Consider the following 26253-nt stretch of genomic DNA (forward strand, 5'->3'; position numbering starts at 1 on the left):
TGTCCACATGGTGTGGAGACTGGCTCAGCGACCACATCCAGACAGATTGCACAGAGCAAGTGCTCGTCTGAAAGAAGATACCTGGAAGTTGCCATATCTGGATAGAGAGAAGACAAACAAGCATTTATGATATGAATCTTAAGCCATTTCAGTTGAACCCCTAGTGTCCCCATTCCGGGGCTAACATTCAGTGAAAATAGCCAATCTACAAACTCACAACACATAGCGTTACAACACTTTGGGAGCTTGCAGATCGGCCATTTTCAGCAACAATATTTAGTGTAGAGCAAAAACAGAGGGGGCATAGTATAGAGCCCTTTAGAATCTGTTCAACTAGGTATAAGGTTCAAATGGTTAACCCTTATATGTAGTTGACCAGGGCAGGGCAGGGCATTTTCAAAAGATGTATAAGTTTGAAAACTCTGCATAAGGAGTACTTTCTACTTGAAGTACATTTTGATACCAATACTTCAGTAGTTTTACCTCTACTCCACCTCAGAGGCAAATATTGTACTTTCACTTCACCACAATCATTGGAAAACTTAAGTTACCATGTAGATTTTTATTACAAAACATGAATTAACCACTTCAACCCGACACATTTCGGCCATTTGAAAACTGGTGAAATGGGACAGTCTGCATAATGAGTAGGCTACTTTTTATACATTAGTACATTAGTTTCTACATCTAGCAGTATTGATACTCTTACTTAAATGTGAGTACATTTTCCACCACTGGACCAGGGTCCCCCAGGGATAGTATTTCCTTCCATCTGCATCAAACTCCTTTTTTGAAAATAGCAGATCTACAAGCTCACAATGCCTTGTGAGCTTTACAGAATGTTTGCCCCAGAGGAGATTTAACATGTTTAGAGCTAACATGTGTTTCCCCAGCACACAGTTTGAAAATACTTATATTGTGTTAACAAGTGAAGAATTTGACATTTGATTAGAAAAAAAGTATTAAACACCTTTTCTTACCTCGAACTGTGGTGCAAGTCTAAAAACAAAAAATCACTCCACTTGTGGGTTCAGGCAGGGTGGATGCTAGCCCTGAAACATGACTGTCATACCATGACAGTCATGGTCATGGTACTGCATGTCATGGTACTGTCATGGTGTGACTGTCATACCATGACAGTCATGGTGCCGAGTCCCCCTGGTTTATAGCGGTGTTCGATTTATTTCTCTCTCACATGTACTCTCACATGTACATAAACGTTCAGATTTCAAATCTAAAGTGCTTACCCCCGAGCCACGGATGTTACAAGGCGATCCGGATCGCGATAAGTACCTGTATCTCCCGTATTGTTCAATAAAAAGCATTTTAATCCGATCGCCGGCCTTTTTTTTTTTTTGTAATGTATCAGAGTGCAATACACCTTCCAACCATTAGTGTCGCATGGTTGAAAGTATCGGAGAAAATTTGGAGAAAATGGCAGGCGATCGGATTTCAAGAAATAAACTCCCGTAGTGTGAAATGCTTAAATGTACAATCTCAGAATGTAAATCAATCTCGTACACGACGTACAAGTTCTCGACATTTGATCGATTGGCAAACGTAGTCCGCCTCTTGCAAGGGCCCCAGCGGCACCTCTGGTGCTCGCTGCTTGCAGCCTGCGGACCCGCAGCAGCCACGGAGGGACGGAAAGGCCCCGGGGGCCTGTCACCATCCGAGCAACGGATCACGGGCGCTTGTACCTCGTAACATCCCGTCGACCTGGGTAGAGCATGAAGAATACGTGGTGACCGTCTCGGCAGTGCACGCCTACCAGCCAGTCTAGCGAGAGTGAAATGGTATCGAACCATGGGCACAGGGTCCCCGCGGTCGGCCTCGCCTTGAGCCCCTATCACGGGGCTCGGCGAGGAGATCCGTTTGCCGTGGGGGCGCTTTCCAAGAGGAATCGGTTGGAACCATGCACCCGTTTGAGATAGTGAGGACGTTGTCGTTGTCGTTCCCACTCTTCAAAGGGAAACCCTTGGAATTGACGGATCCCCGTAAGGGAGGGTTATTAAATAAATTATCGCTGGAAGCCTCGGCCTTTCTAGTTAGCTAGGTCTGGGAATTATGCAGTCTCTTTCTTCTTTGCCGAGTTTCTCTGTAATGTGTGTGGGCAACCAGTTGTGAATTTGGCTAACGGTAGCTTCTTTGTTCCTCCCCTCCCTTCCTCTGTCCCCAGTCAGAGGACCGGCTGTCAGCGGAATTAGACCCGAATTAGAACCAAGAGAGGGGCAGTCTACCGAGATGACGTCCACACCGACGAGGAACCCGGAGAAGGGGGCCAAATGGTTCAGACGACAGGGGTTCGAACCAATGGCCGAGGCACCTACGCTAAGGAGAAGACTTTTCGCGGACGTCAGCCAGACCACAAACTCCTCGTGCCAGACCACAAGCTCACGAGCCTACAGGCCGTCCAACCAGCTCAGGCTGGTCATACCCGGGAGCAGTGGGTGCGTGCTCTGTGGTATCAAACCTACTACGCACGAGTCATTGGACCTGCACCTAAGACTGCAACATCCCACAGCCAACGTTATTTACGCCTGCCTTTTCTGTGGCGTGAAATTCGAGGAGTTGCCAAGGGTGAGGACCCACGCCACGACGTGCAGAGGACCGGGGTCATCGAGGACCGGCTCTAAGTGCACCATATGCAGGAAACTTTGTCGGTCCTACACCGGCATGCAGCGGCACAAGAGTGCGATGCACAGGGAGCAGTTCCAGGAGGAACGGATGTCGGAACGGGCCAAAACTAAAGCGACATGGTCGCAGGAGGAAGCGGAGCGACTGGCCGTCCTGGTGAGCAGAAAAGGGTGGACGAACTACCGGGTAGTTCACCGGATGTTGGGCAGCACCAGTAAAAGTGTCGAGCAGGTGGGCAATAAGATCCGGTCGTTGCGGCGTAGAGACGGTTTAATTACCGCCGCGGCCGAACCGGTGAGTCCAACCACAGAGATCACAGAGGCGGCAACGAGGCCAAAGGGCAACGTCTGGTGCAGGCGATGTAGAGTCAAGTTCGAGTCCATTCCACACGTATTGGGTCATTGCCGCAGCGTGACCAAGAGCAGGCTAACACGGCACAACGCAATCTGCGACGAGCTATGCCAGATAGCGAAGAACTGCGGCTGGACGTGCTACCAGGAACCGACTTTCTCCGATGCAGACGACATGCCAGTGGGGCCGGACCTGATCTGCGTAAAGAGCGGCGAGGCGCTCGTGATTGGCGTCACCATCAGACATGTGAGGAACGGCAGATCGCTGAGACGTCACGCGAGGGCGACGAGGCGGAAATTTATGCCTCTGGCACAAGAAATAGGGCACTTGCTGGGAGTTCGTTCGGTGACCTTCTTCGGAATCCCGGTAGGCGACGAGGGAATCTGGCACAAGAAAAATGACTTTCTGCTGCTCCGTCTTGGCCTGGGGAGGTCAATGGCAAAGGCCACAGGCAAGAGACTCAGCGGGATGGTGTTCACGTACACCCTGCGAATCCTGCAGGACTTTATGAGCGGCAGCTTCGACCACCTAAGGCTATAGGGTGACAAAGGGACCTGCCAAGCGGAAAGAACAATCGATCCACAGAATCGTTGGAGTGAAGAATCAATCTACGGAATCGTTCGAGGGACAGTGACCAGCAGTGACTGGATGAACACGGACCGGCCGGGAAGATCAATCGATCGTTTGACGGAACAAATCAATCTAAGGAAATGTTCGAGGGACAGAGGCCAGTAGTGACTGTATGAATAAGGCCCAGCAGTTTAGGGTTTCTATCTGCACACGTTTGTTCCTAATTATACATATTTGCATCGTTGGAGTGAAGAATCGATCTACGGAATTGTTTGAGGGACAGAGGCCAGCAGTGACTGTGTGAATAAGGCCCAGCAGTTTATGGTTTCTATCTGCACACGTTTGTTCCTAATTATACATATTTGCATCGTTGGAGTGAAGAATCGATCTACGGAACTGTTTGAGGGACAGTGACCAGCAGTGACTGGATGAACACGGACCGGCTGTCAGCATCGGAGCTTTCCGACCGGGATGAACAATCGATCGTCAGAATCGTCTGAGTGAAGGAACCAATCAATCTACGGAATCGTTCGAGGGACAGAGGCCAGCAGTGACTGTATGAATAAGGCCCATCAGTTTAGGGTTTCTATCTGCACACGTTTGCTCCTAATTATACATATTTAGATCGCTGGAGTGAAGAATCGATCTACGGAATTGTTTGAGGGACAGTGACCAGCAGTGAGTGACTGGATGAACACGGACCGGCTGTCAGCATCGGAGCTTTCCGACCGGGATGAACAATCGATCGTCAGAATCGTCTGAGTGAAGGAACCAATCAATCTACGGAATCGTTCGAGGGACAGAGGCCAGCAGTGACTGTATGAATAAGGCCCATCAGTTTAGGGTTTCTATCTGCACACGTTTGCTCCTAATTATACATATTTAGATCGCTGGAGTGAAGAATCGATCTACGGAATTGTTTGAGGGACAGTGACCAGCAGTGAGTGACTGGATGAACACGGACCGGCTGTCAGCATCGGAGCTTTCCGACCGGGATGAACAATCGATCGTCAGAATCGTCTGAGTGAAGGAACAAATCAGTCTACGGAATCGTTCAAGGGACAGAGGCCAGCAGTGACTGTATGAATAAGGCCCGACAGTTTAAGGTTTCTATCTGCACGTTTGTTTGTTTGTTCCTAATTATACATATTTGCATTGTTCAGTGTTGTTGATTTATTGATTGTTTGCCTATTTGCTTGCTGTGCTTAAGGAGCAATAAAGTTATGGGTGGAACAATGAAAACAAAGCCTCCGTATGTCTAATCAATGGGGTCGAGCGGGAAGCATAATCGTCTCACTAAGAAGTGGGTTCCAAGAACAAGGAGTTGACGGAGAACCCCACCCCGGGGTATACACATTGCTGGGAGGCCACTACCTCAGTCAACCTCGCAAGGGTGAACATGCGCCTAGCCCCGGTCCAGGCAGGGCCTGTGGGCCTTCCGGTGGCGATAAGTGGTATCCTGCGGCCGTGGCAGGCGTGAGGCACCCAATCGTCTCGGTCTCTCCCCCCTCGGGCTTTGGCCCCGGGGCGGGGCGTCTCCGGTCGGAAACTCCACCTCAAGGGGTCGTACGTCTATCCCTGGAAGGGGCAAGGAGTAGTACTGAGAGCCTCGTCACACACAAGCGGTCATGATCATCATACGATAATCTTGAGGCCAAACTCTACAAGGGAACGCAACTAACTCGCTGATCGATTGGCAAACGTAGTCCGCCTCTTGCAAGGGCCCCGCCGGCACCTCCGGTGCTCCGGTGGACGCCGCTTGCAGCCTGCGGGCCCGAACAGCAGCCACGGAGGGACGGAAAGGCCCCGGGGGCCTGTCACCATCCGAGCAACGGATCACGGGCGCTTGCACCTCGTAACATCCTGTCGACCTGGGTAGAGCATGAAGAATACGTGGTGACCGTCTCGGCAGTGCACGCCTACCAGCCAGTCTAGCGAGAGTGAAATCGTATCGAACCATGGGGTGAAACTTGGGAATTGAGGGATCCCCTCGCAAGGGGGGCTATTAAATAAATTAACTATAAGGCCTCGGTCTTTATAGTTGTTTTTTATTAGACTTTGATTTATTAGATGTCCCCACAACGATGGGTCGGCATCGAAAGGCCTCGATAGACCTAGCTCTTTAAGAGAGGTGAACGAACTCACTCTAAAAGTGGGTTCCAGGAAGAGGGTATTTTGAGTCTCTTTGCGGAGTCTCTTTGCGGAGTCTCTCTGTGAAGCGCGTGTGTGCCTGGTCGACCCGTTGGGAACTTCACTAACGATAGCCTCCGTGTCCCACCCTTCCCCTCTTGTGTTCCCAGCCAAGAGGACCGGCAGTCAGCAATAGACCCGTAAAAGAACAGAGACCGACAGGGACCGCCGACATGACCACTACATCAGGGAAGAACGGGGCCAGATGGTTCAAACGCCAGAGAGCACTAATGGCCAAGGCACCTTGTCCTACAACTCCTGCACTCAGAAGGAGACTGTCTGCGGTAGACAACGTCGGCGAGACCACCAATTCAACGGCCGACGGGCCGGGTGCGTCTAACCAACTCAGGGTGGTGGTCCCCGGTGGCAGTGGATGCGTCACTCGTCTCTCCCCATACGTTTGCCAATGACAAATCAATCTCAAAGAGAAAAACTCCCGTAATGTGAAATGCTTAACGATCAGACGACCCCCGACCACTTTAAAAGTCCTACAGTGTGTACCTGCCCTTATCCCTGATGTCCAGTGTGGCATCCTAACCACAGCTACCAGTTTCAACCACCCACACACTAGGTTATCTATTAAAATTTAAATCGATTACTTATTCCATTAATTGAATAATGTTATACCACATTTTTCTGACACTTTATTGTGTATATACCTAAGAATCGAGAAGAAAACTTTTTTTTTTCTATAATTGACTAAAGATAACCCGATGAAGGTCTAATAGACCGAAACATTGTTATATTCCCCTGAAACCTTTTTTTCTTGCATTTGAAAACAGTGTGCAGGGTCTTTTTTCTTTCAATAATTGACTAAATCAATTAGCTTGATCAACCCAAAACATTTTGGCGATACGCTGTGAGCTTGTAGATTGGCTATTTTCAACAACAAAAAAATGTCCCCACCAAAATTAATTGAGATAAAAAGTGGGTGTAGCTTTGTCACCGGTTGCCTTTGCTGGCTACTTTTTACATATGCCTGCCCTACTGTGCATTTTCAAATAGTACAACATAACTACACAATCCAAACCTCTACCAAAGTGTCCTATTACTTTAACTATCATCATTATCATTAGTAGTTGTAGACTTGCATGTCCGAATGTGAGTTTTCAAATTACACTTTTGAGTGAACCCCTTGCCGCATTTGAAACACTCAAAAGGTTTTTTGTCAAAGTGAATGAACATGTGTCTTTTCAGTTTACTTGATGAGGTGAAGGCTTTGGAGCAGTGAGTGCAACTATAAGGTTTTTCCCGGGTGTGAGTTCTCATGTGAACAGTAAGTGCGCTTGAGTTAGATAACCTCTTCCCACACAGCGTGCACAAGTACGGCTTTTCACCAGTGTGGGATCTTGTGTGCAGCCTGAGCTCTCCGGGCGTCAAAAACGCCTTTCCGCACTCCGTGCACAAGTAGTTCTTTTCCCCTTTGTGCATGAGTATGTGTCTTTTGTAACCCTGGTGCTGGATAAAAGTCTTTCCACAGATGTGGCACTTGTAACACCATTCGTTTGTGTGCGTGCGCACGTGTTCCTGCATACTGCTTGAGCAGCGGAACCGACGGCCACAGTACGTGCACATGAAGGGCCGCTCGGCCGTGTGCAATCGCCGATGCCTTATCAGCTGTGCTTTTCGCTCGTATCGCTTGTCACAATCGTCGCAGTGGAAGGGCAGAGTGTGGATTCTCATGTGAAGGAGATCATCGTGTTTGTGTGCTGAGTCGGCTGCAGTGTTAGGCTCTCTGGCGGTGTGCTCCTGTCTGATGTGTTGCAGAAGATTGTCTTCTTGGCTGTGAGAGAACGAACACTGAGAGCATGCGTGCAGCCCCGGTGGTGTGTAGAGATCAACGCCTGAAAGACATTACAATGAAATAAATAAGGAAAAAGAACTGATTGTGACGTGCTGTAGGAATCAAGTGTTATGCTGTGTTCACACTGGCAGCAACAAAGTTACAGGTTACCATTCAATTTCAGTGGAAACCAGAGAAATGAAGATACAAAGCGACGCCCGACATTTGTAGCTGCTACAAAACCTACAAAGCTGGTTGAACAACCAAGTGTTGTTTCTCTCTTCATACAATTCCTGCTTGTAAAGGGGGAAACTGATTATTTCCGTCTGCCAGTTCTGTGTTCTTTTTTAACACAGGCTTTATATTTTCCGTTATATATATTTTCTTACAAGTAGATTATGCTTTAGGGCTTTAGTGGGTCAGGACCCATGTCTGAGTCGTGGAGACCTTTTATGTAAATATATATATTTTTTCGTTTCCTATGTTTTAAAAACATATATATATATATATTATTTCAATATATTAAAAAAAATGTACACAGAAAAAAAAATCATCAATTAAAAACAATTCCAACACTTTTCAAAATAATGTCAATAAACAAAAATAAAAAATCCAATAATTACCATAAATAAATAAAAAAAATGTTTAAGAAGTGTTGAAAATAACAGATCTACAAGCTCACAACGCGACACAGTATTGAGCTAAAAAGTCCGGGAACCACTGCTTTAGCAACATCAATTACTTTGATGGGTACTCGGTACCAGGCATTTTGGATTTGTTTCTTACTGAATTGCCGTACCCTAGCCTAAGCGGATCCCACGCCCGCAGTGTGTGTATGTGAAGCGTCATTCTGCCCGCAGCGAAGGCAGTGTTTTGAAGAAACATTGGATGATGATCATGAGGTTAGGTAGCCTCCATGCAGTACAAACACCTCTACATTCCCTCTCTGAGTGACCATGCACAAACACAACATGTCACAAGAAATGCCAAATGACAAATTTCCAAGTGTGTCAGACTCTGAGGGAGACCTAGGTGTTAAAACTACCGGTTACAGCGCTGGCATTACACTGCTACAGTGGCTGGAGCTACCGACGGAACAAGCCGTGGTGTTGCTAGGCAGATTCACTGAGCTACGAATGAGGCTTATAAATCTGGATCAGGTGATCCTATCCTGAATTGCTTTAAAAGACTTGGGAGAAAATGTGGCTGGATTGTCTAATCCTGTATCACGAACTTTAGGATTTCAAAATCAGATCCGATCAAATATGGATTCAATGTTTTGAACTCTTGGGCCCTGGTGACCTCTAGATTTTGGAGGTCTAGAGTATAGAACATGATTAAATATTATTTTACTGTAGGTTAGTGGGCTCTGCATCTCTGTCTAAGAACCCAAGTCGTAGAATTCTGGGAGAAAACGAAGTGTCTGCTGGATATTGTAGAACTGTTTAATTCCTAATTATATACTAAAAACGTTTTGGCTATTAGCTTAAAATTGCCTGACTATATCCTGGAACTTTATACCACTCCTCCTCTGTAGTTGCAGATGCAGTCTCAAGTCTGCACGTATGTTGGGTGTGCTCACTGCGCTATGCAGGATGGAATAAACGTAAGAGACTGATTTTTATTTTAGCCTATATATTTTATCGGAACGTGGATCGGTGATGTGGTGAATTACGTATGTATAGGACCCCACGGATTGCCCCCAAATCTAAATATATCCGAAAGTAATGCCTTTCTGAAACTTACATTTTTCCTTATCAGCAGTAGTAGGAGCAGCTTGAGAATGTGATGTTGCTTCTGGTTGGGTCATCAATGCAGCTGGTATGGGGTCAGGCTCAGCTCTAGTAGAAGGAGCTAAACAGACATAAGAGACAATAAGATACAATAAATAACAACCAGAAAACCACTGCCTTATAATACTGACATACTGTATATCAGCATACAGCAGACCGTTCGTCTTTGTCCTCCTCAGTCCTGTGTGGTGGCAGTAGTTTGGTTTGAGAAGATGCCACTGTGGATGGATGGAATACCCTGTAGTGATGTGCGCCGCGGGTCAGGCTTTATCATAACCCGCCCCGCATGGGAGCCCAACCCGCCCCGCAAAAATGAATATAAATCAACAAATCAAAAAACACACAAGCAAGTCCATTCAATTGCTTTCCAGAGAGGGAGTGAGAGGGGGACAGATGGAAGGAGAGGGAGCTGTGTTTTGGTGTTTTTTTCCCCTCCGTGGGTTGAACCGCTTCGCCCGCCCCACGATAATTGCGTCGTAATCTATAACCCGTCCGCCCGCCATGCGGTTCAACCCGCGGGACCTGAGGGTTACGGGTCGGCCCGCGCATCACTAGTACCCTGACTCTGAACCCAGGAGCCTGGGAGGATGGAACATTACATTAACCCATTTAAAACCGGGAACGCATCTGTGTAACCACTTTTAACTATTAACTTATACATTAGCTATCAAACAATTAGCAGATATACGTAAGCTCATAGCACGGCACCGAAGATAATGGTTAAAGTGGATAATGGGTTAAAGAGTTAGTAATGAATAAAATACTTCCCGTTTACAGATCATTGCTGTGACTTTTCTTCTAAATCTAAAAAGATTACAATCAGAATTTCACTGGCCCATACATTTACACATGCAAGTCGTCGAATATGTACTCTCTACAGCCGAATATGTACTCTGTCTACAACCGGGCCTCAGGAGCTACAGCGAAGGAGGGGCGGGGGAGGTGACACTCAAACCGACCAGTCTCAATGCCATGGTGAAAATAAATATACATATTGAAGCCTGTGAATCGAGTCCAGTACAGTTCTAGAGACCCGGTCGGGTGCCTTTTCGGACGGGTTCCAATTTTCCTCGGTCTGCTTCGGACCAGGTCCAATTATTGCCGTGTTTGTTTTGTTTCGTACTTGGAGCCGAATTGCGGTACCCTAGCCTAAGCGGAACCCACGACAACAAAGTTTAGCATCATGCATTATACATACAGTACAATTTTCAAACATACATTCTTTGGCATTTCCCTGCAGTGCGTGGTGATGTAACAGTGTCTCTAGTTGGGCCGATTCAAACTTCAGTTGTCCACATTCTTCCAGAAGAGAGGGGGCAGCACTGAGCAACTCTGTTGTCTGAAAATGAACAAGGGGAACCCATTTGTATTTACAAATAAAAGTGGTAATACATAAAATTGTGTTTCATACACTAACTCACAACTCACTGTGTCCCATAACTGCTGCAGTTTCTCTTCCCAAAGTGTCCATGAACAAGACACTGATCTCTTAAAATTCACCCTGAACCACAAAGTCAGCTAAATAACTAAGTCAAGTCTACAGTATATTATTCAATATGGTACCTGTTTGATGTCTGGTAAAGGCAGCAGTTTATCCAATCTGGAGATGAATTCCCACACCAGTGTCTGTAAGTCTATCTCTGGGAACAGCTCCTGAGTGACACACACACAAACACATACACAGTAGTGATGCGCGGGTTGACCCGTAACCCGCGGGACCCACGGGTCAACCCGCGGCGTGGGTGGGTCGAGGCAATTATGCGGGCTGCGGGTGAGCGGGTCAGCCGCTCTCACACGCAAAAAATAAATAAAAAATCACATGCTCTTGTTTTGTCTTTATTCCTAATAAGGATAAGAATAATAACAATAAAACAGTTTGACTAACACTTGGGGATTATTTTCTAACCATGATTTTACAGAAAGAAAAAAAAAAACGCGGGTCGCGGGGCGGGTTGAGCCATAGATTTATATATGGGTTCGCGGGGCGGGTTGGGTTCCGTGGCGGGGCGGGGCGGGTCATGAAAAAACCCGACCTGCGCATCACTAATACACAGTCTGGTCTTGAAATATTTTGGACTACCTTAGAAGTAGTCCGACATTTTACATGCTGCGCAAAATCATAAGTTTCATCCACTGTATGTTCTCAAAGTGACACCAGTGCAACTTGTCTAATATCATCTAATACAGAACAGTAATATTGTTAAAATTATCTTTCAACCTGGCATCCCTATTTTGGGCATGTCATTATAGATCTTTTAAATATTTTGTTTCAAAAATAGCTGATCTACAGTACAAGCTCTCTGTGCTTGTAGAAGAGCTACTGTATTTTCACTATTTGTCATACAACGAAGTATAAAGGGCATAAGTGTTAAAATGCCTGAAAACCAAGTATGTGTGCTATGTGGATGTGGGGGATCTCAGCTTTTGTCAGATGTAGGGGGGGCCTCCAAGAAGAAAATGTAGGGAACCACTGATCTCCTACTAAAGTCTATCTTACCCTTGCTCTCAGTCCAAGGAGAATGTGAAACTTCTCTCTGTGACTCAGCAGGTGGGGAACCACCTCTGTCACCAACTGCACCAGCTCCTCCACCTTCCCATAATGCATCACGTTACAATGCTGAACCACCTGCCAGGCAAACGCTGACATCAGACGCAAGATTGGAACCATAAGAGACAAGGTGGAGCAGGTCAGTTGGCCTCCTGTAAGTGGGAATGAAGGAAAGGTTGTCAGGGACAACATGATTATTGCAAATATTTTTGGTCCAAATTAGATGGAGACCGAGAGTAAATATAAATATTTTCTAGTGGATTAAAGGACCATACGGGTGGTTGTCTGGCATGTTTAGTTCATTAATGCCTCACACTATACAGTAGTGTACTTGACATTACTGCCATTTCCTGAAGTATACTGTAGATTGATTTTTGAGGAAGGCTACATTGACAGCAGCAATGAAGATATACAAACTTCAACAATAACTTACTTAAGGGACACACATATTGACAGGTGCGTTGCGTGCTGCAGTGTCAGTGTGTGTGTGTGTGTGTGTGTGTGTGTGTGTGTGTGTGTGTGTGTGTACACAGTATGTGTGTACAGTAAAGTGCAGTGTACCATATGTAGTCTTGACAAAAATGGACATCCATGCAGCATAGTAAATATAACAATAAGAGACTAACCCCAAATAATCCAAGAGCAAAAACACCAGAGTTATGAGACATTAATCCCTGGACAGAGCTAGCCGCAGGCAACTCTTAGATCCTATGTTTAATATCTGGAATCTAGAGTTGCAATACCAACCCTCGACAGCCCATACATCCAAACAGAAAAGTACTATTTGATTGTATTAAACAACGTTAAACTCACAAACATTGCAGCTGTACAGAAAGTTTGAATTATTATTATTCTTTCATAGAAATCCACCGTAGACATGTTATGACTTATGAGCTACTTTCTGTCAATAAATGCTGTGCAGGTGTGTGTGTGTGTGTGTGTGTGTGTGTGTGTGTGTGTGTGTGTGTGTGTGTGTGTGTGTGTTTACACTATGTCTATGTACAGTAAAGTGCAGTGTATAGAGTCTTGGAATAAAATGGACAAGAGCAAAAACACATAATATCTCACTATGAATAATATCACTGTTGATGCAGTTTCTTACCAACAGAATTTTGTTGATCCATCTTCCTCGTTCAACACTTTTTACATTAGTTACAGTAGAAGCTATTGGTGGAAGTAACAGCAGCTAGTTAGCATGATGCTAATGTCTGTCACACTGAACATTGTCCTGGAGACACAACACATATGTTGTTTGCGTCTTTGATTAAAAAGGTCATATTTAGTTTGACACGTGGAGGATCAGAACTCAAACATTCGTTGTTTGTTTACATCTCCATTGGCAGCCAGTAACACTTCCGGGTCTTCTTATTTTTCAAAATAAAGGTCGAGTAGCCTATAAAGAATAAAATCAAGTCCTCAAACAAGGCTTTCATAATCAAAGAGTCAGAATGTACTGCAATTTACCTGAAAAAATACTAAAATATTGTCTTTTTACTTTCGTGGTGATGGGAAAAGAGAACTATTTTATTAGTCTGCTGCAGTTAGCTTATCTTATCCTAAAACATTTATTTTCTCTCAAATCCTTTTACATAATTTCATAGACAGCTAAAACAGGAAAATAGACTGTAAAAAAAAAAAAAAAAAAACCAAGTGCAAACAAAAACTAGAACAGATCCTTAAAATAAACATTGTTAACTGGTGTGATTGATGGAGCACCATGTAGCCTATGGTGCCCAGCCTATGGGCTTGTATAAGACACTATAGGTATTAGTCAGCAGCAGCAGCCAGGATGTCCACATGCAGTGGCGTGCACAGACATTTTGAGGGGCAGGTGCTCAAGTAAATTATACTTTTTTTTGTTGACTTGGTCTGCTCTTTTTTCCCTCTACACATATAACTCTTTGCCAAAACTGCGAGGCGTTGTGGGCTTGTAGATCTGCTATTTTTGGCTAAAGTTCTCCTCAGAAAAGGGATGGTAGGTTTCGAGTGGTTATGGTAAGAAGAAAAATCATATCACATAAAGAATTGGCGGACCCCCCTGTAGTAACTCTGAGGACCCCCTAGGGGGTCCCGGACCCCCTGTTGAAGACCCCTGCTGTAAACTTTTTTCAAAAGGGCACTTCTGGTCAAGAGGGCAAAGGGCAGGTGCTCTAGCACCACCTAGAGTCTATCTGTGCACGTCCCTGTCACATGACAAATCATGGTTACATTACAGTCATTTAGCAGACGCTTTTATCCAAAGCGACTTACAATAAGTGCAATCAACAAAGGTAGGGAACGAAAGCTACTAATCACCAGAGGTTATAAGTGCATTTTCTGCAATAACAAGCAACCAAGAGCATACCTAGCGCTAAGGTAAAAGTGCAATATATCAGCTACCTATTTCCTTAAACAGATGAGACAAAATAGCTAAGTCAAATGAGCAGGAGCTAAAAACAAATAATTGTATTGACTAAACAAGATCCAATAAACAATTCAACAATAAAACAAGCATTCGTACAACTAGTTAACAACAAGTAGGCCAGGCAAAGAGGAAGGGTAGTGTTTCCTGAAGAGGTGGGTTTTCAGCCTGCGGCGAAAGATGGGCAGTGACTCTGCTGTCCTGACATCAGTGGGAAGTACATTCCACCACTGTGGGGCCAGAACAGAAAAAAGTCGTGACCGTGTCGATCGACCAGAAGGACCATTGAGTGGCGGGGGAGTCAGTCGCCCCTTGGTGGCAGACCGGAGTGGTCGGGTAGGGTTGTGGGCATTGACCAATACCCGGAGGTAAGAGGGAGCTGTTCCTTTCACTGCCCTATAGGCTAGCACCAGGGTTTTAAACTGAATGCGAGCCGCTACGGGGAGCCAGTGCAGGGAACGGAGAAGGATAGTTGTGTGAGAGAACTTGGGGCGGTTGAACACCAGACGAGCCGCAGCTTTCTGAACAAGCTCCAGGGGTCTGATGGTTATATACAATATGCTAACTGCGAAGGAATTTCACTTCAAAACCTTTTGATTTGGTAAGTATCAAATTGGGTGTGTAATACTTTAGATGATTTCTGCCTATTGGCTCGTTGTGTTTGAGGCTTACAGCAAAGTGAAATAAATGATCAATATACTTCTATTCTAGGTACCTGACTGCAAAGTCTGTGGTGCCCTTGGAAAGCTAGACAGCATTATGTAGCGGGTTCTCTATTAAAATGTCCAGATGTGCACAAAGTTGCAAGATACCAATCATTAGGGAAGCTCTATCTTTAATTTCTTAGTAATTATTCAATTGATTGATACCATTTTGGTCTAGTAGACCTTCATCAGGTTATCTTTAGTCAATTATATATATATAAAAAAAAAGGATACATAAACAATAAAGTGTAAAACAAACTTGGTATAAGATTATTCAATTAATGGAATAGATTCCATTAAACCTTTTTTTCTTGCATTTGAAGACAGTGTGTGTGAGTTTTTTCTTTCAATAATTGACTAAATCAATTAGTTTGATCGACCCAAAAAATGTAGGTGGTGGTGAGCTTGTAGATTGGCTATTTTCGGGGGGGGGGTTGTTATTTTTTTTTACATTTGAAATGTCCCCACCAAAATGAATTGGAAAAAAAGTGGGTGTAGCTTTGTCACCGATTACCTTCGACTTTCAAATAGTACGACACAACAAGGTAACTACACAATCCAAACCTCTACCAAAGAGTCCTATTGCTTTAACTATAAGTATTAGTAGTAGTAGTAGAAGTATTATACTACTTCTTTTTACCTTTGCATGGCCGAATGTGAATTTTCAAATTCCACTTGTGAATGAACCCCTTGCCACATTTGAAACACTCAAAAGGTTTGTTGTCGTAGTGAATAAACGTGTGTCTTTTGAGGTCTTTTGTGGTGGAGAAGGCTTTGGGGCAGAGAGTGCAACGGTAAGGTTTTTCCCCAGTGTGAGACCTCATGTGAACGGTAAGGTAAGAACTGGCACTGAACCCCTTCCCACACAGCTTGCATGTGTACGGCCTTTCACCAGTGTGGCTTCTCATGTGCAGCCTCAGCTCTCCAGATGCTAAAAATGCCTTCCCACACTCCGTGCACAAGTAGTTCTTTTCCCCCTTGTGCATGAGCATGTGTCTCCTGTGACACTGGTGCTGGATAAAAGTCTTCCCACATATGTGGCACTTGTAACACCGTTCGCCCGTGTGCGTGTGCACGTGTCCCCACAGCGTGCTCGAGGTGCGGAACCCACGGCCACAGTATGTGCACAAGAACGGCCGCTCGCCCGTGTGCAATCGGCGATGGTTGATCAGCTGTGCTTTTTGCGCGAAGCGCTTGTCACAATGGTCGCAGTGGAAGGGCAACGGCCGCTCGCCCGTGTGCAATCGGCGATGGTTGATCAGCTGTGCTTTTTGCGCGAAGCGCTTGTCACAATGGTCGCAGTGGAAGGGCAGGGTGTGGATTCTCATGTGAGACGTTATAAAACCACGTTTGGTAGACTCAACGCCACAGTGGCTGCACCTGTGGATTGGTCTCTTCATGGCTGTGATGTCAGAATGAAGGAAATAGTTGTGTTTGTGTGCTGAGTCGGCTGCAGTGCTAGGCTCTCTGGCGGTGTGCTCCTGTCTGATGTGTTGCAGAAGACCCTCTTCTTGGCTGTGACAGAACGAACACTGAGAGCATTCGTGCAGCCCCGGTGGTGTGTTGAGATCAACGACTGAAAGACATTACATGAAAAAAAATAAGGAATTATGACGTGCTTTAGGAATCAGGTGTTAATGCTGTGTTGTGTGTTCACACTGGCACCACTCCTCTGTAGTTGCAGATGCAGTCTCAAGGCTGCATGTAGGTATAGGCTATTTTAGCCTATACCAGTATATTTTATCGGAACGTGGATCGGTGATGTGGTGAATTACTTATGTATAGGACCCAAAACCTGTACGGATCGTCCCCAACTCTAAATATATCATAAATAATGCCTTTCTGAAACATACATTTTTCCTTATCAGAAGCAGTAGGAGCAGCTTGAGAATGTGATGTTGTTTCTGGTTGGGTCATCCATGCAGCTGGGTCAGGCTCAGCTCTAGTAGAAGGAGCTAAACAGACATAAGAGATAATAAGATACAATAAATAATAACCAGAAAACCACTGCCTTATAATATTGACATACTGTATTTCAGCATTGACAGCATACGGCAGTTTTCCGGAAGCCATTCTTCATCACTTTGCCCCTCTTCCTCAATGGTGTGCTCAGACCATTCATCTTTGTCCTCCTCAGTCCTGTGTGGTGACAGCTTCCTCCCAGACCTCCTGCACCTCTTTCTGTTGGAGCAGTTCTGCTGTGGTTTGGTTTGAGGAGATGATGATGTGGATGGAATGGTACCCTGACTCTGAGCCCAGGCGCCTGGGAGGATGGAACATTAAAGAGTTAGTCATGAATAAAATACATGCTCCTGTTTACAGATCATTGCTGTGACTTTCCTTCTACATCTAAAAATATTAAAATTGCAATCAGAATTTCACTGGCTCATACATTTACACATACAAGTCGCCAAAAATGTACTCTGTCTGCAACCGGCCCACCGGAGCTACAGCAAAGGAGGGGTGGGGGAGGTGACACTCAGACGGCCAGTCTCAATATGGTGGGAAAAAAAGGATATATAATGAAGCCCGTGAATCAGGTCCAGTACAGTTCTAGAGACCCGGTCGGGTCCATTTCTGACCGGTTCCAATTCTCCTCGGTCGGCTTCGGACCAGGTCCAATTATTGCAGTGTTTGTTTTGTTTCCATAGGAACAGGGACGTGCTGGCCACTGGGAAATTCGGGAAAATTCCAGAACGGCCGCGGTATTTACGGGCCGCCAGACGGCCGGTGGGCCACCCAAGACAACTGCAGCATGTTTTTTTTTTTTAATTGAAAAATGTTGGAAAATCCCAGAGCTGAATTTTGGTCCCAGCACGCCCCTGCATAGGAACCGAATTGCGGTACTAAGCGGAACCCGCAGTGCAGTGCGTGCATGAGAAGGGCCAATGCACGCACAGGTATTTGGTAAGCTGTGCCTTACATTCCAAATCTTACAATAAGTGTAAGATTTGAGTAAATAAGTGTAAGTCCGCCTTCAAATTCAGCACACACGTCGCGGACGACCCCAGTGAGTGCAGTGCCCGGAGTCGACTCAGTCGGATAGGCGGTTGTCCAGAACCACCAGAAAAGGCTCTGGCTGTGGCCCAAATGAGCCAATTGATTGCCATGATAACCCCAGCCTAAGCTTCATTTGCCAAATACCCCACACCTGCCCAATTCCCCACACCTGCCATTTGAGTAGTTAGTCAGTCCACTTCTCACAGTCAGTTTGCACTCTTCAGACACAGACGTTTACCACTGCACAAGGACTTTCCACAACTGCCGATCCCCCCCGCAGGCCCATATAGGACCACTTGGTTCCGGCCGATATATTATAACGATAAATTATAACTATGGTTCCGGCCACCTGATGACGTAAAGTTATTTCCACTCCAGACCGGATCAGAAACCCGAAAATGTTATCGATCCCAGGCTAACCCATTCACGAGTTGGATCAAAACACAAATATGGTCTTTTTTCATATCCCATCAATCTCCCTCTCTCTTATCTAGACCTACCCAATACATCTCTGAAAAAGAGCCAAATTAGTCCAGTCAGAATAGAGGAATAGAAAAGGTGATAAGAAAAAGCCATGATTGGCTTATATCTTCATCAGGTTTCCTGTGTCTGCCTTACTTCACCAAAGAGTCAAAATGTACTGTAATTTACCTGACGAAATACTGAAATATAGTCCTGTAAACATAGCTTAAGTGTAGAAATCCTTTTTCTTTCTACTAAACTTACTAATAAGCTTATCCTATTCCCAATACATTTATTTTCTGTGCAAAATCTCAAAGCCCTTTACATAATTTCATAGACAACTAAAACAGGAGAATGGACTGGAAAACAAACAAAAATAACCAAAAGCAACAAAAACTAGAACAGATCAATAAAATAAACATTGACTGATGTGATTGATGGGCACCATGTTCTGGCAGCCTATGGGCTAAGAATACACTATAGACAACAGCAGCCAGGACGTCCACATAGCCTTTAAAGCTGCAATCCATAAGTTTAATGTCTTACCCGGGACTTGCATTGGTTGCAACCCGTGGTTCTTGCATTCAGTGATAAATCATTCTTGGTTGTAGTCACTTGAGAGATCTTCAAAGGGATTGGTGTTAAAGGTAACTGTTTCAACTAAGAGTTCTACAGTGGTGATGTTTAGGAAACACAGCTCTATTAAAGCATGATAATGGCACAGCGGATGCTGTGTGAAAAATTGTTGCTCCATTCTTTAGAAATGGATCACTCAAAATATGCTCCTCATTGTACAGTGAAGAAGCTCACAAAGTCACTCTTTTAGCCCGTAAACGAATGCAAACTTAGCTGATTCTGGAAGAGTGGCCACTTTGGGGGGAGAAAAGTGGGCAGTAGGGAAATCTGGGCACCAAAACAGAGTGGGCACCGGGAAAACTGGGTACCTCGGAAGAGTGGGCACTAAGGAAATCTGGGCTTTTACTGAGTTTAGGGTAAGGGTTACGCCTAGTTTTACTAAAAGGTGTCCAGTCTGCTTGGTATCCACTCTTCTCTAGTGCCCACTTTTCTCCACCCAAAGTGCCCACACGTCTAAGTGCCCTCCCTTCTGTAGTGCCCAGTCTTCCCAAATAGATGGTGCCCAGATTTCCCTGGTGCCCACTGCCCACCTTTCCTGTATTCTCCTTCGTAGTATACTACTTTTTACATTTGCCTGTCCGAATGTGCAATTTCAATGGGTATTCTCCTCTTGCGTGAACCCCTTGCCACATTTAAAACATTCAAAAGGTTTTTTCTCAAAGTGAATGAACATGTGTCTTTTCAGTTTACTTGCAGAGGGGAAGAATACCAGACCTTTCGCCCGGCCGGACGTTCGCCCAAAAAGTCGGAGATTTCATCCAGAGATTTCGCCCAAAAAGTCTGAGATTTCGCCCATTTTTCAGAGATTTCGCCCATTTCGGGGAGATTCCGCCCGCTACAGTTAATAATAGATAGTGAAGCTAGCTGGCCGTTTGTGTGAGAGAATGAGAGAGGGTTAGGGTTAGATAAAAGCTGTCTGTCTGTCTGTCTGTCTGTCTGTCTGTGTGTGTGTGTGTGTCTTCCTTTTAAGGACCCCAATTGAAACAAGCCTAGAAGCTTTCTTGTGGTGTTTATCCTTTTAGTTGACCTTGTACCAGTGAATTGTACTGTCATGAAATTGTACCTTTTCCTATGCAAACTGATAATAAAAACCTCAATCAATCAATCAATCAAACTGACTCACACAACAAGAGATCCATATGAAAGCAACACAACAAAAGAGGTCAAATGTAGGAATATATCAGTTTATTGACAAAATAAAAGAGAACAGGACAACACAGTTATTATGACATAACTGTATAATAGTGCCAAATGTATCTGAACTGTAATAATAATAATAGAAGAAAAAGTTAGTTTCAAAAAAGTACATATTTCTGGCGGTGTTTATTCGCAGCTCTGGCCATATTGCTTTGATTGACACTACACATCGCATCTTCGTGCAAGTCCTGCCTCACCACACTCTCCACGATGACTTCAGCTGATCTGTAGACATTCGCCAGAGAGAGTTCCTTGACCTTTTTGAAGATGTTGATCTTAGTTTCAACGCCAGGGGTTCCCTCATGGTTGTGGTGATGTGGTCCTGGTGTGTAAACGTTTCCAACTTGCTTAACTGTAGCAGGGCATTGCTTCGTCTTTCCTCGTAAATGGCAGCGCCATGATGTTCTCCCGCTTCCTGTGCCCCTACAGACGTATCGGAAACCATCGCTGTCAACCAGCAGCATGCCACCACGCGTTGTACCGCCCTCTATGACGGTATACTGAAGTTCATCCGCTTGTGCTCCTGCAGGCTCTGGTACAATGGCTGGTTCAGCTTCAGCTTCAGTTACTTCAGCTTCCTCGGGTTCAGCTACTGCGGCAGGCACAGCTTCGGGTTCCAGTACCGTGGCCAGCACAGCTTCGGGTTCTGGTACTGTGGCAGGCACAGCTTCGGGTTCTGGTACTGTGGCAGGCACAGCTTCGGGTTCTGGTACTGTGGCAGGCACAGCTTCGGGTTCCAGTGCCGTGGCCAGCACAGCTTCGGGTTCTGGTACTGTAGCCGGCACAGCATCTGTGATCTGCTCCATTCGTCTCCTTTTCCGCTGCTGTGGTATGGTTTCTACTTAAATAAGAAAAGGACAAAAAAAATAGAATTGGTTTGTTTTGAAGTAACCACAGTACTAACCAGAGGTGGGGACTTGGACACAATATAATATAATAGCATAACTCACTACATTCTCTCTCATTCCTTGATCTCTACTAAGTATCAGAACCCCCCTCCAACACCTACCAACACCTGGATTGACCACCTTGACCCCCCCCCCCCTCCCCACACGATCTACAAGCTCACACCTCGTCCAGTTATGAGTGAGAATGACACCTTATTCAAGCACAGCCATTGAGATGGTAACCAGACATTTCGCCCTAAATCCATTTCGCATTTTTTGAGCGGACATTTCGCCCACCCCCAGACGTTTCACCCGGACATTTCGCCCACCCCCAGACATTTCGCCCAGACATTTCGCCCGACATTCATTATAAATATATAATCAATCAGTTGTGCGAGATTCATTATAAATGGCTTTATTTAAGAGGGGAATTTTCAGTCATCCGCGGACTACTTTTTTCGCCGATAAAGTATAGTTTTGGACTATGACGGAGGCGCTCGCAACGACCAGCCGATGGTCTGCTAGTCGACTACGCGCCGTCCGAGTTATGTACCGATAGGGACAGAATCGTACATATTTTTCGTGGGGACTGCGTTTGCCCCACTGACTGCGTCTCACACACACACACACACACACACACACACACACACACACACACACACACACACACACACACACACACACACACACACACACACACACACACACACACACACACACACACACACACACACACACACACACACACACACAGAGAGAGCTTTTATCTAACCCTAACCCTCTCTCATTCTCTCACACAAACGGCCAGCTAGCTTCACTATATATTATTAACTGTAGCGGGCGAAATGTCCGCGAAATGGGCGAAATGTCTGGGCGAAATGTCCGACTTTTTGGGCGAACTGCGAAATGGGCGAAATGACTGGTATTCATTGAGATAGATGGGTCAATCAAGTCTGTATATAGTCCTAATTTGTAAAATGATTGATGCAAATTCCTGAGACCTGGATGAATGGATGAATCCATTGGCATTATTCTTGATCATGACTTGAGACTTGAGTTTACAAAAAAAGAAAGCATTATTTTGTAAATCTATAAAATGTATTGTTGTTCTGTCATAGCACCTGATGGCTTTCTGTGCCTTCATTGACGGCGAGGACATCAAATAGGTGCTGAGGCTGGTGACCTCAGAGAGAAGAAGCAAGAAGCAAGCTTTGAGGGTCTCAACGTCATTGAGAATATGTATTACCGGTACTTGTCCATGCCCTTTTAACTGTTGAAGCTGATGTTGTATTGTATGTACTGTATGTATGTTGTGACAGAACACTATGCAAAAAAAAACAACTAAAGGTCCTTACATACCGGCGAATATAGCGAATATACGCAAAATTTGGACTCGTTCCGAATAATTAAAAGACGTTTTTTCGCTTCGCTTTTTCGCTTTTTTGCTCCATGTACGGAGCCATTGACTTTATAAGGTTTTTAAAAAAAACGTATTATTCGCACGAAAAAATCGCCCCGGTGTGTAAGGACCTTTAGTCTCGCTAGATGAGACTGAAATCTCGAGATTTCAATCTCGTCTAGCGAGACTTTTTTTTTTTTTTGACAGTGTTCTGTCACTAAGAACGTCAGATCTCTCACAAAAATAAATAAAAAAAAGCTATTAAAATATGTGATCTAACCTAAGGCCTATCCGCACACCTTTTAAGCTCTGGCGGACCAGGGGTGGAGTTATGACATTTTTCTACTGTACCATTCATCCTAAGATATCATAACATCATAGAAAAGGTAATAAAACTTTAGTCCAAAATTCTCCTTTAAGTCAGTCCAATTGAGCCCAAATGTGTGAATGTGTGAATGGACATGGTGATTGTCCGGTGAATTTACATTTAGCAAGTGGACGTGTTGATGGCGTTTCTATTGTTGACGAGTGGAGCCTCCCCTCCTCCGTTCCAAGGTGTTTAGAGGGAGAGCGTTTGACTTTCACCGATCGAACTTCCAAGATCATTGGCTCATTTAAGCGAACAAAACATAAACGACTCCAGTAATTATAGACAAGGCGCTACATCTAGGATTCCCTGCGCAGTGCCCAGTACAATGTTATTTTTCCAGCTCGGAGAAAAAAAGTATTTTTATCAGAAAGCGTCAAATTAAAATAGCATACCCATAATGTGATTTGAACCCATGACTTTTATTTGGAGTTATCCAATCCACAAGGCCACCAAGCTCATTGTTTTGACCTGTTTTTGCATGGTATTTGAACCGTCCTTTCTTTCAGAAAGCACCTTTCGGGGGGAAAGCTTACTTGCCAGACGCGCTGCTTGTCATTAAAATCACTGTTCCAAGGTACTGCGTTTGTTCATTTTATTAAAGTTTAAAAGCTTTTCATTTTAGCGACATCATGACAGTGAATCATAATAAGCTATACCGTGCTTATTATTACCGATATACCAAACTTTGCTAACCGTGCGGTTAGCAAAGTTTGACTTCCCCCGTTCACCCCCTCTCCATTTCATTCATGAGAACCCACAGGTGAACAGCTGACTTTACTACCACTGCCTGACTGACGTAGCACCCACACCACATGACCTCTTTGTGAATGGCATGACCAATGAATCAATTAAAAACCATAACAACCCATCATAACTCTCTATACCTGTCACCAACACTGTGTGTGTGTGTGTGTGTGTGTGTGTGTGTGTGTGTGTGTGTGTGTGTGTCACATTGACAGAAAAAGTGTATTTAGTGAAATATCTCCAGTTTTCCATGACATTCACACAGACCACATTCTCTGTATATGACAGAATGGCATTCAACGCAGCACTAAACACATTAAAACATTTTAATCAAATGAGCACATCATATGTAATCACAAATGTGACGTGCCAGACATTTTTTATTTGGCTATTTATTTGCATCTCTGTAAACTAATAATAATAATATAAATTGGAATACAAATACAAAATGAAAATCCAGAATCTACCAAAATGTACTAGCAAAATATAAGTACATATAATTAACATTAGTTTTCGATGCTTACACCACCCCCTAAACACACAAAGATTTGGTGCATCCTCCACAGACCCACAGACAGACAGATGCAGACATTCACGGTTATGCAAGTTGGTCCAACCGAATTGCCACTTGGCACTGCACACACCCTCTGGGTGCCAAGTTTGAGGTCAATTGGTCACACAGTGTCCGAGTTATCCTCGGTGCAGAGATTTAGTTAATTTATAGATTATTATTAGCAGTAGTAGTAGTATTATACTACTACTTTTTACATTTGTCACTCTTAATATGCATCTTCCATGTGTACCCTTGTGCAAACCCCTTGCCACATTTAGAACACTCAAAAGGTTTTTTGTCGGAGTGAATGAACATGTGTCTGCTTCGTGCACCGCTGGAGGGGAAGGCTTTGGGACAGAGAGTGCAACCATAAGGTTTTTCCCGGGTGTGAATCCTCACATGAATAGTAAGTGAGCCTGACTTCGAGAACCTCTTCCCACACAGCTTGCATGCGTACGGCCTTTCACCAGTGTGGGATCTTGTGTGCGTCAATAGCTCTCCGGACGTCAAAAATGCCATCCCGCACTCGGTGCACAAGTAGTTCTTTTCCCCCTTGTGCATGAGCATGTGTCTCCTGTAACAATGCTGCTGGATCGCCGTCTTCCCACAGATGTGGCACTTGTAACACCGTTCGCCCGTGTGCGTGTGCACGTGTCCCCGCAGCGTGCCCGAGGTGCGGAACCCACGTCCGCAGTATGTGCATTTGAAGGGCCGCTCGCCCGTGTGCAAGCGCCTGTGCTGGGCCAGCGTGCGTTTGCATGGGTAGCGCTTGTCGCAAAGGTCGCAGGGGAAGGGCCGCGTGTGGATTCCCATGTGGCGTATCATGTCAAACCTTCTGCTAAACCCAGCGTCACAGAGGCTGCACCTGTGGATTGGTCTCTCCATGGCGGTGACGTGCACTGCAAGGAAAAAGGACTCCGATTAACTTGCTGTAGGAAACAAATGTTAGATCTCTTGGCGTTAAGTCTTAAAGACATCATGAGGCTTTTTTTGCAGCCTTTATTGCGAAAATCCATGTCAAACTGAGGCTGCTGGTGTCACAGCCAATCACAGCCTGCCATCCGGGATGTAAAACGACTTGTGTCCGCAGCATGCACACTGCGAGGCAGAGAGAGCGAGAGAGAGGCAGTGCAAAGCATGCTTATGGTACTGCATAGCCTATTACTCACCTCAAATGTTTTCAGATACATATTTTAGTGTAATGTAAACTAAGGATCCAACCAACCAAACCTACAGTGTGGTTTTGGAAAGCATCTGTCGCTACAGTATATGCAGTGTTGGAAGTGAGGTGTCGCTCGCCGACCAAGCAAGCTCAGTCGCTGTCAACCGTCGATAGCAGCAAGGGGGCAGAAAGGGGGTAGAGCTCTCTGGTTGGCTGTTAAGCCTTGCAAGCAGGGGTGGCGGGGGCCCTTTCGCAAATGCAAAGGAGGTGGTACTTACGGTAAATTAAACAGTCTATTTTGTCTGCATAGACTGTATGGTATATCGCTGCATAGTGCTGCATGTTTGCTCAAAATGCAGACGGGCGTGTGTGTGTGGCTCTCGTTCAAACACCAAGAAATGGAAAGAATGCATGTAATCAACTCTCAGATGTTCTCTGCGTGTATGCTGTGTATTTCATTTACCAAAATCATAAGCATTTTCTCCTGCTCCAGCAAAAAAGGTCTGTAAAACACAACAGAAGCAACCGAAGCTACTTGCGGATCTGCAAGTAGCTTGTAGATCTGCACTGAACATATCCAAACAGTGGACATGAGCTGAGACGAGCTGAGATGGTGACGTCATCGAGAAAAAGGGGCCGAGATAAAGGATTTTTAAGTAATAAGTTAACCAGGAAGTGAATGAAGCAGTACATCTTCGGATCACGTTATCTCTGGTTCTATGTGAAAAAAAGAAAAGTCGCCATAAGTCGTTCTTGGCAGCCAGGGCGTTATGACGATGTCTCGTCATAAGTCATTCTTGGCAGTGAGAGAGTTAAGAGAGGGGGAGTTTTTGGACTTCCAGTCATGGGTGGACAAAATAAAACCT

General features: G+C 45.0%; 1 protein-coding gene across 1 annotated transcript in view; it reads right to left on the reverse strand.

The window, feature by feature from the left end:
* Window positions 1-15313: 15313 nt before the first annotated feature.
* LOC311040306 (uncharacterized protein) overlaps window positions 15314-26253 on the reverse strand; it is a gene marked incomplete at its 5' end in the record, with an annotated part of 40734 nt that continues 29794 nt past the window's right edge. Inside the window, 3 exons of the mRNA XM_084050507.1 lie at window positions 15314-16553; window positions 16831-16932; window positions 17007-17240. Coding sequence (XP_083906633.1) covers window positions 15604-16553; window positions 16831-16932; window positions 17007-17240 — 1286 coding nt within the window. The 3' untranslated portion in view covers window positions 15314-15603. The remainder of the gene's footprint in view (window positions 16554-16830; window positions 16933-17006; window positions 17241-26253) is intronic.

This window comes from Gymnoscopelus microlampas, assembly GCF_963454915.1.
Source record: "Gymnoscopelus microlampas genome assembly, chromosome: 23".
NCBI lineage: Eukaryota > Metazoa > Chordata > Actinopteri > Myctophiformes > Myctophidae > Gymnoscopelus > Gymnoscopelus microlampas.